The following is a 14,201-nucleotide window of genomic DNA, read 5'->3' as shown; positions in this document are numbered from 1 at the left end:
TTTGTTTGGCAGGACCTGCCTTTCAAGCTGGAAAAAATCCAAACTGGGGGGCTGAAAAGAATATTGCTCCTGTTCTGCCTTCCTCCTCCATATGGCAGTGCATCGACTATTTTTGTGGGTTTTTTACATTTATTACTTGCTATTTTAGTGTATCACTAAAAGGATGGTTTATAACAAAGTAGTGCCCCCAAATGCTTACATCATCATCAGGAAAAGCCAGAAGTCCTGGAGCTCCATGGTCAGTGAAATAAACAAACACGTGATCCTTGGGACCACTGTAAGGAAAAAAATGCAAAGAAATTATTTCTGACAACTCCACCCTAATCTTCACTATAACAAACATCACCTGCTTCTCAATGCCAAGACATGTCAATATTTGAAAATAATACAAATGAAGCACCTCCTTCTCTTGGTGATATTTTTTTTTTCCTCCCAAAGCATGCTACTTGGAGTGGTTATGAGAGGAGATAAGTGCCTGCAAGAGGAATGAAAACAGGGATATAGGCTAGTCCCTCGAGCATGGGGAATTCAACGATTACACTTCCCATTTCAAGCTGTAAACTGGTTAGGCAAGAGCTGGTATGTCGAGTATGGCAGGAGCACAATTGCTTTTTAATGCCTGTCTGAAGAATTTGTTATACTGTGGACATTTGTAGCAGTCTGGTAAAAAAGGAATGCTTTTATAATTAAGTTATACCAAGGCACCAACAATGCAGGGATAAATCCCAACAACTTCTTTGATAAGATCCTTAGGTATGTACAACCTTGTTGTGATCTCCATGGCCATACTTAGCCAAATCAGGGTCAGCCTACGTCTCTGTGAAGAACTGATCCGTACACAGACTCGCACGTTAGGCTGAGCACTGCACGCTCGCAGGCTTTGAGTCCCCAGTGTCTGCGTAGCACGCTCTTTGCCGGAGGTTTTTATTGCACTCTAAACCTAAGAGACCATGTTTGGGTGATATTACAGTCTTGCCCTAACAGACAGATCAGCAAAGGGATTTTGCTTTTAAACTGCATCCAGGGACAATTAAATATAAATTAACGTGAACAGATTGGAAGGAGTCCCCAGGCCTTCCTTTATTCCTCATATCAGTGGTCGGGAAACCTGTACTTGCTCTTGCCCTTTCCTGACTGCAAAGAGGCGGCATGGCTGCAGCAGCTCAAGAGAACCCTGTCCAGCCTTGTGCCTGGCCAATAACCTGCTGGTTATGGAAAAACCTGGAAGATAATCTAGAAGCCTTTTTTGGCAGTGGATAAGGGAGTTCTTGTCCCACCCAACAGCACAAGTCAGGCCACTTGTAAATTCACACAACAGAGCCTAACAAAGAAGGGTTGGGTCTTATTTTTCTGGCTCTCACTCTTACCCCTAAGTGCAAAAAAAATCAACCAATGTGAAATGTAAATAACTAAGACTGTTATATATGGGATCAAGTTGTCTTCCTAAGCAGCTAAGAGTCTCTGGCCCCCTGCACAGACACTCCCTTACTTGACCTGTAACATCAAGCTTTCACAGGTGAGGTGTGCTCTGAAGTACTTTTTTTTTTTTTTTTTAAATGAAAAATGCTTTACAGTCACCACTTGACTCATTCCAGCTGCTAGAAGAGAACAATCCAGTAATTGTGCAGCAATTTATTAACATTTTGCCTTGCGTATATATCATTTTCTATCTCCGCTTTGAGGCTAAATTTCAAGCAATTGAGAGCAATAGCTTATTCAACTACTGTCCTGCTCCTTCATTTTTTTCATTCTTCCCAATAGTGGGGCAGGATTCCTCTCTTCTGTTTCATTGCTTTGTCTCTAAAATTAAACTGTCAAGTGAAAACAGATGGGCAATTTTTCTTTAACTAGGTTAGTTCTTCCAAATGGTCAAATTTAAATTCTTAAAGGTTTTCCAGTAAATACTGTACACAGAAAAATATAACTCTTTACCAGCAGTACTGAGCTAGAAATATAACCCACCTTAGTAAATAGGCATTATACGTCATATCTCAGATTCTGTAGAAGCAAGATGAGTAACTGACACCACGTATCTTTCCAAAAGCTGTTCTAATTATGTCCTCAAATATATTGCTTTTATTCTTGAATCGTCTAAATTATATAAGCCTTTATAAACTACATCCGTTAATCACAGATCTTATGTTCTACTTAGCCAGTCTACAATTTCTTATTGTTCATAAATTAGAATATTGCCAAACTTACAATCATTTGTGTTTAGTTTACAAATACCTCAAGCATAATACATCAACTACAATGTTAATTGCTTATAGTGCTTTCTCAATCACAGCATTTTTTTGCATTCAATGTAAACCAAAACTCCATTTCATTACATTCAAAGCCTTAATAACCTTACATCTGCCAGAAAGGCCAAGGCTGGGATTAGACATGCAGTTCCTTGAGCTGATGAGCCCTTTAAGCTATCTCTGTCCCCCTGCCTGCTAAGCCTCACCACATCAGGTGAGTAACTGTTCAGGTACATTAAGCCAAGCCTTAGCAAACCCTTCCTAGAGGTCTCCAAACCTTAATAAAACTCTCTTTCAATAGCCATTCTTGCAAAAGACAACAGTCTAAAAAACAAATACCTTAATATATTTGATACTATCCTCTAGAGTTTTTATACTTGAATCTATACCAGTCTCCATACCAGTCAACTATCACCAGTTGCTTCTTGGTGCTACGTAGTTTAAGAAACCAGAATACTGTATTTCTAATGTGAATTACCTGGAATTGCCATCAATAGTCTTGCTAGATTCTCAACTTGAGAACTCTTTTTTTTTGGGGGGGTGTGTTGGGGGTAGGTGTTTGAAATCAGTGCTAACGTACAACTACACATACAGTTATTTTCTAAAATAAACTTTTCTTACCTTTTCAATACTTTTCCTGATCCCACCCCCTTCACTGCTTTTGCATCTCCTCTGAGAACAGCAAGGAAATTCTTTGGAGTGACATCCTAAGGATTGAAGAGGATTAAAGTTAAATCTGTCATAAAAACAACAACAAAATCTTCATTTAGAAAGATGGCTTCTGAAAGTCAGAATCCATGCATGGATGGCCAGTTTAGCTGGCCATCCTTTTCAATCTATCATTAGATAATGTATTAGCCACTGATCACTCAGGCACTGAATCATGAAATCACCAAGTGATTGGATTACTGTTACAATTTAAAGAAACAATTTGTCTTCCATAACTGTTAGCTCAGATTGAGTTACAACCTTTATGACTGCAAGACTCCCTTCTTTTATTTCATGTGCCAGCACAGAAACAGTCTAAAGGTTGACTTTTATGACCACTGCTTCACTTCAAAGCATCTATTGTTTACATTCATCTTAGGAACACCAAACTTCATGCCAAACCATGCAGTGCATAAGCTGGAGGCTTCACCCTATGTGCATTTTGGAGTCTAAGCTACAGGCTGAAAGGATTTTTTCAGGACACTGGCTAATGCTGAACCTTCCCTAGGGAATGGTGTTTCATTCCTACCTCCTTTGTATAGTCTTTGGGCACTCCAGCATACACATCTGTGCCATTAGGTCTGTTGATGACAATGCCTTTTGTTGGATTTCTGAAAGTTAAACAGAACATAAATGTGAAGAATTAGCCACAGAATGACAACAGAACAACTAGGAAACCATTTAAACTGTCCTGACTGGCCAGCTTGCCTGAGAAAGTGTATGGGTACTTGCATCACGTGTCGGCAAGTGATCTCGGAATGTAAAGGCCTTTTCACCTCAGTCTCACATATGCTTGTCTCCTTACCCTCAGAGTACCTTCAAGTATCCCACCTCAGCTCATGTCATAGAATCACAGAATGGTTTGGGTTGGAAGGGACCTTAAAGATCATCTAGTTCCAACCCCCCTGCCATGGGCAGGGACACCTTGCACTAGACCAGGTTGCTCAAAGCCTCATCCAGCCCAGCCTTGAAGACGGCCAGGGATGGGGCATCCACAGCTTCTCTGGGCAACCTGTTCCATTAATGTCGATTAATCTGAAGATGTGGGCAGGTGGTCTCTTATACTATCACCTCTCCACTTGCAGTCTTGCCTTTAGTACCCTCTCCTCTTTGCTCCCAGCGCTTCCGTGCATGTGAAGTCTGCCGATTTCTGCTGAAGTTGTCTCAGAATTAGAGGCTGTATAATGGAACTCTTTCACGTACAAAGCAATGATATGCTCTAGACAGTCACCAAGAATGGGACATGTACACCTGTTGAATGTACATTTGGGGAATTAGTCTGATAATGTCCTTTCAAGTCATACAGAGTTTCCCGATGTTTGTGTGTTTAGGCTATTTATCTGCTGTAAACTGTTATGCCTGGGAGTTCAGATCACTTACTACGATGAATGTCTGTGGTCCCCTGACACAGCTGATGCTGAATTGTGGACTAAAGTGTAGAAAACTCATGAGCACATTTCAGTTATTAGAGAATTAGTATGCTGATGGATAAAATGTCCCTATGCATATCACAAGTGGAGTTAAAGGCTTTTCTTACAAAACTCCTACAAACTCAAAATACACTGGTGGCTGTGGTATGTTTGTAGTAACAACGTACTACTGCACGTTCATTACTTACTCTTCATTATCAGCGATGTCATCATACATCATGACAATGATCTGTTCATCTGGAATTCCATTTCGGTGTACAATCTGGTATGCATGGCACACATCTGCCTGAAATTAAGCAGATTTTCATTATTAGCTTTAATAGAGATTTTTACCTTGAGCTTTGCAGGCTTAAGAGGAGGCTATTGTCCGAAAGAAACTTCATGCAAATATAAGAGATTGAGGGTTGCTAGAGTGCTGAAATGCACAGGTTGAACAAAACTCAATGTTTGTAGTTGCATTAGTAATAGAGACTATGATTAAAACCTCTCTCATTTACCGATTTTGACTCCTTATTTAAACAGAAAGCAGAAGTTACTTCAGACTTGGTACAGATAACAAAATTTAACTAAATGTTGTCAGCGGTTCTGTGAGCAAATTTAAATGAAAAACCTCATACACTGACAGACAAATCCAAAGTGTGCCAAGCAGCAGAAGAGTTGGATTTCTACCGATTTCAGTTAGTTCTGTACCAAGCCTGCATGACAAAGAATTAAAGACTGTCCTTGGCTTAAGCAAGTGTGGTTTACCAATCTTATCTCTTCAAAGAGTTAATTAAATTTTGTTTTACTAGATGAGACTTTTGATTAAGGAAAAATTCCTTTTTAATTATATATTTCTTGTAGAGTAACACTACAGCAACTTCAGGGCAAGAAAACAGATTTTAGTGGAAAACAGAATTGCAGAATTTCTGTTCAGGCTCTTTTCCTGGCTTGTACAGGATATGAATAAGCAGATTTTCTTTACAGAACCATCTTCACATGACAGAGAAATAACAATACTCATCAACATCCTATTACGATAAATGCAAATCTTTATCAGAATGCTAAATTCTTAGTAACCCCAGCCCAAATACTTCTCTTCCTTTAGACCTGCAGTCTGTGAATGACCTAATGGGATATCAACAACCATTTCTGAACTCTAGAACAATAACCCACCACATGCTAGAAAAGCCGTGCAGATTTAATGGAAAAAATCTCATCTAACAAATGCACACTCCAAATGCAGGCAAGAAGCATGCTTTAAAGCTTACTTCTGCTGAACTAATCTAATTTGTTAGTTTGTAAACCAAACTGAAGTGGTTTGAGTAGACCTACATAAGTTCAGATGACTTAGGAGTATTAGTGATTTTGACTACGTTAACTGAAAGGACACTGTAAAATCCTGTCATTTTATAATCCTTGGTGTTCTAAGTGTGGCTGAAGCTGAAAAGAGAGCGCAGTTCTGCAAGATCCTGGGAAGGGTGAAGCATATTCAATGCTAATGAACTCTCCCACAGCAAAATCTCTTCATGTGACTAACCCTGAATCCTTACTTAAAGCAGTTCCATTTCCAACTACACAGCCTACATTCTCTTCCACCTATCCCAGACAATCTCCACTGTTTATAGCTCTCCATTTCCATTTCCTTGCATGCCATTATACCAGCTGCTGCCCCAACAAGTCAAAAGGCAGAGGTTAATCAGTTATAAGGGCATTGCACGAAACATGAAACAGCAGAGTGCCAGTTTAACTAAACACGTATTTGATTTTCAAAAGCAATCCAAGCAAAAGTAGAACAAAACAGTGATCAGGGGATCTCTGCACTGATTGATGAGTAGAACACAGCTCCCCTCTCACTCTCAAGATGTACACCATCTCTGTTATGCTGACAATAACAGCTACAGGCTGGCAACACACAGAAATGCTTAGGCATACTATAGTTATTACCAATATATTAAACGAACAAGTGTCTGTGCTCCCACAGACGTGGTTGGCCAGTGGGGACTTCAGAGGTGTTTTTAATTAATACCAAGTGCACAAAATTAGTTAAGTTTTGTAAATGCTCATTATCAGCCTTTTTTGCCTCCTCTCTCCTTCCCTCTGATGAACTAGTTGCTTACTATGTCCTGTCTTAGTAAAGTAGACATTGGTGGTAAACTTAAATGGTTTAAAATCCCCAGTGTGGAGGGAAACGATGAATGTAAACAATTCCCCTTAACCTTAACTTAAGCCTGTTTGGGAATTGTCCAAGCCTTTTAAGGCTTTTAGTAAGGGAACTGTACCTGCTGGTAGCATGATAATACCAATGTAGGCTAGAGCAGCAAAAAACGTGTTTTGCTGCTAAAAATCCATTGGCTAAAGTAGGACAGTTCTGAGTAAACAGTTGGGGTTTTTTGCACAGAATTAGCCCTGACCTAGCTGCCTTTGATGTTGGTTACATACTCCTCCTGTTCCCCCCTGTACATGTAAGAAAAAAAAAAATCTCTACAAAACCAGAATAGAAACAGTCTGCTGCTAGAGTAGGGAAGTGTATGTGAACCTAGAGTATTTCCTGTTGATGTGCAACTGCCTCTCAAATACTGCTCTTTGAGCCTTGTTTCTTCCAGAAATATTTCTGACATAGCTTTACCTGTGAACCACCCTAAAAGAGACAGATAACATTGTTCCCGATATCTTGTTGCTATTATTCTTGTTGGTTTAGTATATAAAACAAATGCTATGAAGATTTACCAGATAAATGATCACTAAATGCAAACCATGCTTTTGTGGCCACCATTTGGGGTGGGTAGCAGCTGCCCTACACAGAAGGGGAGGTATAGCTGCACCCAGAGAAGGGTGACAAAGCTGGTGAAGGGTCTGGAGAACAAATCTTACGAGGAGCAGCTGAGGGAACTGGGGTTGTTTAGCCTAAAGAAGAGGAGACTGAGGGGAGACCTGGTGGCTCTCTACAGCTCCCTGACAGGAGGCTGTAGGGAGGCGGGGGGCGGGGTGGTCTCCTGTGGGACTGGGGACTGGGTAACTGGTGATGGGACAAGACGAAATGGCCTCAGGTTGTGTCAGGGGAGGTTTAGATTGGATATTTGGAAAAACTTCTTTACTGGAAGAGTGGTCAGGCACTGGAACAGGCTGCCCAGGGAAGCGGTGGAGTCACCATCCCTGGAGGTGTTCAAGGAACGTGTAGACGTGGTGCTTGAGGACATGGTCTAGTGGGTATGGGAGTGTTGGCCTGATGGTTGGACTAGATGATCTTACAGGTCTTTTCTGTCCTTTTCTGTGATTCGGTACAGCTGCTTTGGCACAACTGATCTCCCAGGCCAGCTCTACAACAGACTGTTAATGGCATGGTTCAGACCTTTCATCTCCACATCAGTCTAAACCTGTTGCTACATCAGCAAATTCCTATGGAAGACCTATGCTTAAATCTGCTTAAATAATTAACTCCTAGATTTTGAAAGCATGGGGATCAGAGGTGGAATTCCTCTGTTTTCAAGGGATGGGCATTTTGCTTCCCAAAATGTCCATTTGGGAGAAGTTCTAAAAGAAAAAAAACACGTACACCAACTCTCCTCTGCCATGCAGCTGTTTACGCATTTGAATGACACACCATCCAAGCAGACTGCAGGGGGGACGGTGTTTGGAAAAATCAAGTTGTTTTATGAGACATGCATGCATACAATAAATAGTTCCTAAAGGGAAAAGCTTGGACTTCTGTGAAATTGGTTACTTCTGGTCTTATGACTGCTAGGTTCGCCACTAAAAAGCATGTGTAATGAACCATCAGCTTCATTGCAAAGTGAGACTGTTGCCATTACAGGTACGCTGAAATGCCATGGCCTAAAAAAGAATGAACTCTAATATATAAGCATGGTAGAAGAGTATCTCTGAAATGCCAGCCATATTTCACTACCTTGCTTAAACATGTATCGGTGAATCAGCCAAAAACTGTGACTGTTTTAAGAACTTAAGAAAGATTTTCCCATACCTTTCATTACCAATTTGTAAATACAATGAGGACAAGTTAATTGAAAATAAGCAGCCAAAGCATTCTTTAATGTCTGTCACCTGCAAGACTGGACAATTTAGGACTGTCCTAGAACAGGAGACTGCTCTGGTTGGTAAAGTCCAAAACCCTGAATAAATACAGTCCCTGGCCCATAAAGCTCAGTTACATATAAGACTAAAAACGATGGAACACAGACCCATGTATGCAAATTCAAATGTGTTTATTTTCATCATTTTAATTTTGCTAGACTTTTTCAATTATTTTCCTCCTCAAGTCTGTACTCTACCTTTAAGTATGTCTGTGTTTCACATCAAGCTTTTTCACTGACTATGTCTTTTGGAGAATCCACAAAGTATTGGTCTGTCTCTCTGATGTGTTTGCAAAGCCAGCTTTAGGTCTGAGTTAGCTGCTATGAGCATCTCCTAGGAAAGGCAGAAGTATATACAAAATTCTATTTTTCTTAAAGGGATCTAGTTTGTTGGCTCATTCTCTAAATCTACCAGTAGCAGTTAGCGCTGTATTTGCTCATGTATGTCACTAAGCTTTCCAGAGATACATCATCTACCTCTTTACATAGTAGAGACCTGAGCCAGAGAAGGGTGGGGAGAGTACTCTTTCTGGTATATATTATGAGTGCTTAGTTGCATGTAGGGAAGAGAAACCAGTCTGGTAATAAAAAGGCTGCTATAGAGAAGTCAGAACAACTGCTGAGGAGCAGAGAGGAGCACGTCAATAGTCCTTCCACAGCTCAAACAACTCTAATCAAAAACACTAAGATATGGGTAAAAACACCAAAGAACCGAGAAGCCACAAGCCTATAGCTCTGCAGTGACAGTAAGCCCATCACACTGGGCTGTATACTATTCAACACACTTAAAATTTGTTTTAGGAACTTGATGAGACAAATATGTAAGACAAGCTTAGATCTTCCTGATTAGGAACAGCCCCAGTTCAGTCACCACAGGGGAAACAAATGCCTGCAAGGTGTAAATCTCACTGACAGATACGTGCAAACGGTGGTTTTTTTCCTTATCTTGTCTATGCTTGAGGTTTGCACCACTGAGAGTGGATCCAGACCACTGACAGCTGAATTACAAGTCTTAGAAGGAGTTTCAGATTCCTTGAGGTTACAGACGCAAACACAGCGTTTACAGGGTCTGCACCGTCCTTACAAACGTAACGTTCCTGGGGTCTGTACAGCATACAGTGATGGACTATATTCTCCACAAGTTTTCATGTATGAAATTAGAGACACTTTTGAAGGTGTAATATTATTCTTCTCATTTTGTGGTTGTTCAGCCAGATGAACACATCCTGCTGTTAGGTAACTATTGAGGAAAGCAACAGCGTATGTTTTGACTGTGTTGTGTGCAGGCAGCATGCAGAACAACTGGAGTTCACAAAATATATAAATGTAATACCAACATGTGACATCACTTACTAACTGTACCCTGAACAGCCAAACCGAGCAACTGAAACCCAGAGATGTCTCAGCTGAGCTCTCAAATTACAAAGGGCTAACATGAGTGTTTAATTGCATGTAGGGAATAGCAACCAGTCCGGTAATAAAACAGTCACATTGAGGAACTACTTACAGGAACATTTGCATCTACAAATTCACTTGTACGCAGGCTAGGTCAGAGAAGTTCTGAGGAAGAAAGGCGATGGCAGGAGGCAAGTGAATTAGAGCACAACATATTTCCTTCTGCAGTTTCTCCCTTGGATAGCAAAGAATGACGAAACTGCAGTCCTGGAGCGCTGCTTTGCTTTCTGACAGCACAGATGATGTTCTACTGAAAATTAAAGTGTGTTTCTGTGTGTGTTCACGATGGAATGACTTTTCATGATGGGTGAAGCACAGAACTGGATGTCCAAGTCCTATTCCTGGTTCCACTATAAGTGACTTGGGCAAATAATTTGAATACTTACACTGCTTTTGCTTCCACTGCTGGAAGGTAGGGAATACTAACACATGCAGATACATGGTCAGCAGTTTGCATAATGTCTCCAAAAATCTGTTAGAACTCCTGAGATTTCTGTACTACCTTTCCTCCTCTCTGTAAGTCTCCTAAAAGTCTATGGTTCAGCTGGTTTTGCTGGGAAGAGTTTTCCCCATTTTTCTGATACCCAAGGCACCCTTCTCTGGATTATGCTTCATGGAACACACAAAGTGTATTTTCCACGACTAACTGCTGGGTCTGCCTCACAGTATGCCCTCCCACCACCAGTGCTCGCTCCTGCCAGGCCCTTAAGGTTGGCAGTACACAAGACAGCACAGGCTGCTGAAGCACCTCATCTTCTGGGAACTGAGTCTTTTCATAACAAGTTAGAGGCACAGTAGCTTGCCCAAGACAGGCAAGTAGGAACTCAGCCCCAGTTTAAAAAAAAAAAAAAGTATGCGAAGGATCCTTCAATGACATCGATTTCATGACTTTGATAATCCTTATTAGTGGTGTTCTAATTTTTTTTTTTCCCCCAAAATGTTAATACTGTACCTGAACCCAGTGGTAGAGGTCAAAATTCTGAAGTTCAACCCTCGAAATTTCTGTACCACCTGACATTGTACATCTGCACTGTTAGTTGATAATATCTTCAACATGAAGGTCCCTGAAGGTGTTTAAAGAAATCCCATTCTCATTTTTCTAACCCTGAAAAGCAATTACTTAACTGTCTGCAAAGCATGACCACACTCAATTTGTTTCTGTGAAACTGGCATGTTTGAAAGACTTATTGTGGGATGGGAGTATGTAAGCATGAATCTTGTGTTCTTCATAATTCCATTATACTTGGCAGATACACTTGTCACTGAAGGCTCGCTAACAGAAAGGTCAAAAACTCTATTCTTGGGCAACTGTAGAGAAGTAATTCTCATAAGCCACAGCTTCAAAAATGTGATTTTATTGAAAGAATGAATGTTGCATTATTAACTCCTCCTAGACTGGAAGGGAGCCAGTGAGACTGGTTATACAGCAACAGCAACAACCAGAGCAGAACTCAGTAATTGTATTTAGAAACTTCAGGGTGGGCACTGACTAAGTCCAACACCAGGATTTTTATAATTGTTTTCTGATTTCAATTTTGAAAAATCTGGGGTTTTTCAGATTTAATTTGAAATAGGAATGGCTTATATAAAGGCTGTAATCTCGCAACTAGGGTTATCAGGCAATAGCTACAGTGCAAGGAGCAGGCCAGATCCCTAAAACCAGTTTATCAAAGTCTTGAGCTAGCACTGCCAGTACAGGTTCTACTTCAGATGCAAGAAGGCTGTCAGTCTGGTTCATTCAGTTTTAAGCTCATCACTGCACTGAAAGTTACAAACTGGTTGTGAGCTGAGAGGCAGGAGAAACATAAACATGGAGTATTTGTTTGTTGTGGAATTGTGGTCTGAGTTGAGTGTCAGAATGTACCCGATTAAATCCAAGTGACTTAACTATGATTAAGTTCAGCACAGGAGACTAAGGCAGTATATCCATCACGCCCAACACAGGGAAGGCTTGTTTCTTCCTCAATCAACACAAATAGAGAGGATGAAGCCTCTCTCGATTCTACAGGAAATTAAAAATAATAAATACTTTAAAAGTTTCAGTGTTCAGCAAGTCAGCTTGACATATGCACCCAGTACATGCAGTCCAGCTTAACTTTTAAAATGCTGGGTTTGTACACTAGTGTTTTAATCTCTGAGTTCACCTTAACCAACAATAGTCTAAATGTTAGAAAAAATTAACTAGACATATACAAATTTATACATAAAGCAGAATTAAGTGGACAGCGCTCTCCAGGAAAGCAAGAGTTCCAAGTTTAGAGCAAAGACAGCATTTAAGTGTAGATTAATCTGTTTAAGGGATTGCCCAAGAATTCCCCAAAGGGAAAAACTGCCACAGTCTCCTGACTGCCGAATATAAACCCTGAACTTAATCAGAGTTAAGTCACTTGGATTTAATCCAGTCCATCCCGACACTCACACTCAGACCACAATTCCACAACACGCTGGCTTTGACAGCAGTGACAAACTCAGGAGTTCCTGTTCCCTTTTCTCCTTTTTCTGCCATTCACTCTGATCCCTGCACCCCTGCCATTCACTCTGATCCCTGCACCCTGGTGCTTCGCATCCCTGTTGTGCCAAGACAACTCTGAGGCCGTGCTGTCAAACACAGTAAGCAAACCCATTCAGGTAAAAAAGAACCCCCTCCTGGATATCCTTCGCCCCACCAAAATACACTCTGCATTTGCAGCCTTTGCTGATTTTGTAAGTGGAGAGAAGAAAGGGAGCTTTTCCATAACATATGAAAAAGAGGAAAACAAATAGAAAGAAACATGCATGTGTCTCAAAATGAGGTTTAATTCAAGACATCATTTGCTCACCTGCAAGTTGAGGTCAGATCCTCTAGCCAAGTAATAGAATATTTAGCCTAAATGATAGAGGTCTCCCAGGATGCAGAAGCATGATCAGAGGAAGCATACTGCTCCTGTTAGTGACAGATTTTCAAAAGATGGAAGACTGGACAAAGTTGTAATTAAAAAAAAAAATCCAAATATTAAAAGGAACAGTGGAGGGGAATTCTTGGGGTAAGAGTGACAAGAATTAAGACCAGGCTGGGAGTGAATCTTGTTGCTGTTCATTTTGAAAACTTCATGCAGCCCCGGAAGTCTAGAAGTAGAAGCGCTTGCCCAAATGACAGAAGGGCTGAACTAGTCTAGGCAGCTAGCATCTCCCCATGAGTCCCACAGCAAGCATTTTCTGGAGCGTGGCCAGCGTCAGCATGTGGGACCAGAGGTCCTTACCTGGTGTCGATAGTTGTACCAGCCGTTCGAACCTGCAACAATCACCACCCAGTGCTTGCCTCCATCTTCAGGGTCTTCCACAGGGAACGTGCTGATGCCCAGAATGCAGGCCAGCAGCACAACTGCTTTCAATATCATCCCTCTTCTGTATTTACTCCACAAATAGGAGGAAAAAAAATCCTTAATGAAGAAGTTTGAGAGAAGTAGATCAGAGGACATCAGTGAAAAATAAAACAAACACAAACCAAACATCAGCAGTATCACAACTAGAAGCTTTTCTTGCTTGTGGCGGGTTGTTTATTTGTGCGTGTTCTACAGACTATTCAACCCACAGTACAATTTCTGGTCATATTTTCCTTTAGCACCAAGCTGCCACTAGTTATAAGAGTTTTCTGTCAGCTTTCAAATCTGACTGAAAGCAATTCTGAATAGGACAAGCAAGTCTCTCAGCTCCCCCTCGTTGTTTTGTTCTATAATAGCTGGTAATGAACAACCCTTAAATACAGAGCAAGCCTCACTATCAAGTAATTCACAGATAAAACCTTTTCACATTAACACTAGTCTCTTGCTCTCTGCTTATGTAATTCACTGTTTCCACTCACTGGCAATTAGCCCATTATTACTGAGTCAAATCCTGGGTGATTCAGGCACAAGGACACATAGACATGGTGATTTGCTTGGGAGTTGGAAGGTCAGTGTCACAAAAGCTCTCTGTGCCCGCTAAGCCAGAGAGGGTGGAGTGAGGCCATGCTGCTGTTCTGCACAAGATACAGCCCTAGCTGCTGGGGCTGGGGGGGAAGTACAGACTGTGGGAGCCTCATGCTATTTGTGCAAACTGTTATGCTAGTGGAGAGCAAACGTGAGCCGGTACCACATGAAAGAGTAGCATTTTCAGCTCTTCGGCACAACGGTCAAGTGTTTGCCCAAGGTGCACAGCGAGAGAATCAGGTCTGAGGCTGTGGAGGTCAAATTCAGAAAAGCAGGGCCAGAGAGGAGCTTTCAGCCCATGCAGAAAGAGCCGTTTCTGCTTTCCTGAGAGGACTAGAAGTAGTGTCC

At 41.2% G+C, this 14,201-nt stretch overlaps 1 protein-coding gene across 1 annotated transcript; it reads right to left on the bottom strand.

Annotated features, from left to right (window-relative positions):
• Positions 1–139: 139 nt before the first annotated feature.
• Positions 140–13,292, bottom strand: LOC104504410 (legumain-like). The gene is made up of 5 exons (XM_010153799.1): positions 13,146–13,292; positions 4,570–4,667; positions 3,481–3,562; positions 2,865–2,950; positions 140–275 (listed from the first exon to the last, which is right to left on the bottom strand). The coding sequence occupies exons 1-5, from the start codon at positions 13,281–13,283 to the stop codon at positions 140–142; spliced, it is 540 nt and encodes a 179-aa protein (XP_010152101.1). The 5' UTR covers positions 13,284–13,292.
• Positions 13,293–14,201: the final 909 nt, after the last annotated feature.

This window comes from Eurypyga helias, unplaced genomic scaffold, assembly GCF_000690775.1.
Source record: "Eurypyga helias isolate BGI_N326 unplaced genomic scaffold, ASM69077v1 scaffold49826, whole genome shotgun sequence".
Classification (NCBI taxonomy): Eukaryota; Metazoa; Chordata; class Aves; order Eurypygiformes; family Eurypygidae; genus Eurypyga; species Eurypyga helias.
Note: the sequence above shows the minus strand (reverse complement) of the source record. Positions and strands in the feature narration are given on the sequence as shown.

Excerpts from the sequence above, each read along its gene's own strand:
- LOC104504410 (XM_010153799.1), bottom strand. The coding sequence starts at position 13,283 with ATGATATTGAAAGCAGTTGTGCTGCTGGCCTGCATTCTGGGCATCAGC. Across the intron at positions 2,951-3,480 it reads CCAAAGACTATACAAAGGAG|GATGTCACTCCAAAGAATTT; the intron begins GTAGGAATGAAA and ends TTCAATCCTTAG. Across the intron at positions 276-2,864 it reads TCAGGAAAAGTATTGAAAAG|TGGTCCCAAGGATCACGTGT; the intron begins GTAAGAAAAGTT and ends TTTTCCTTACAG.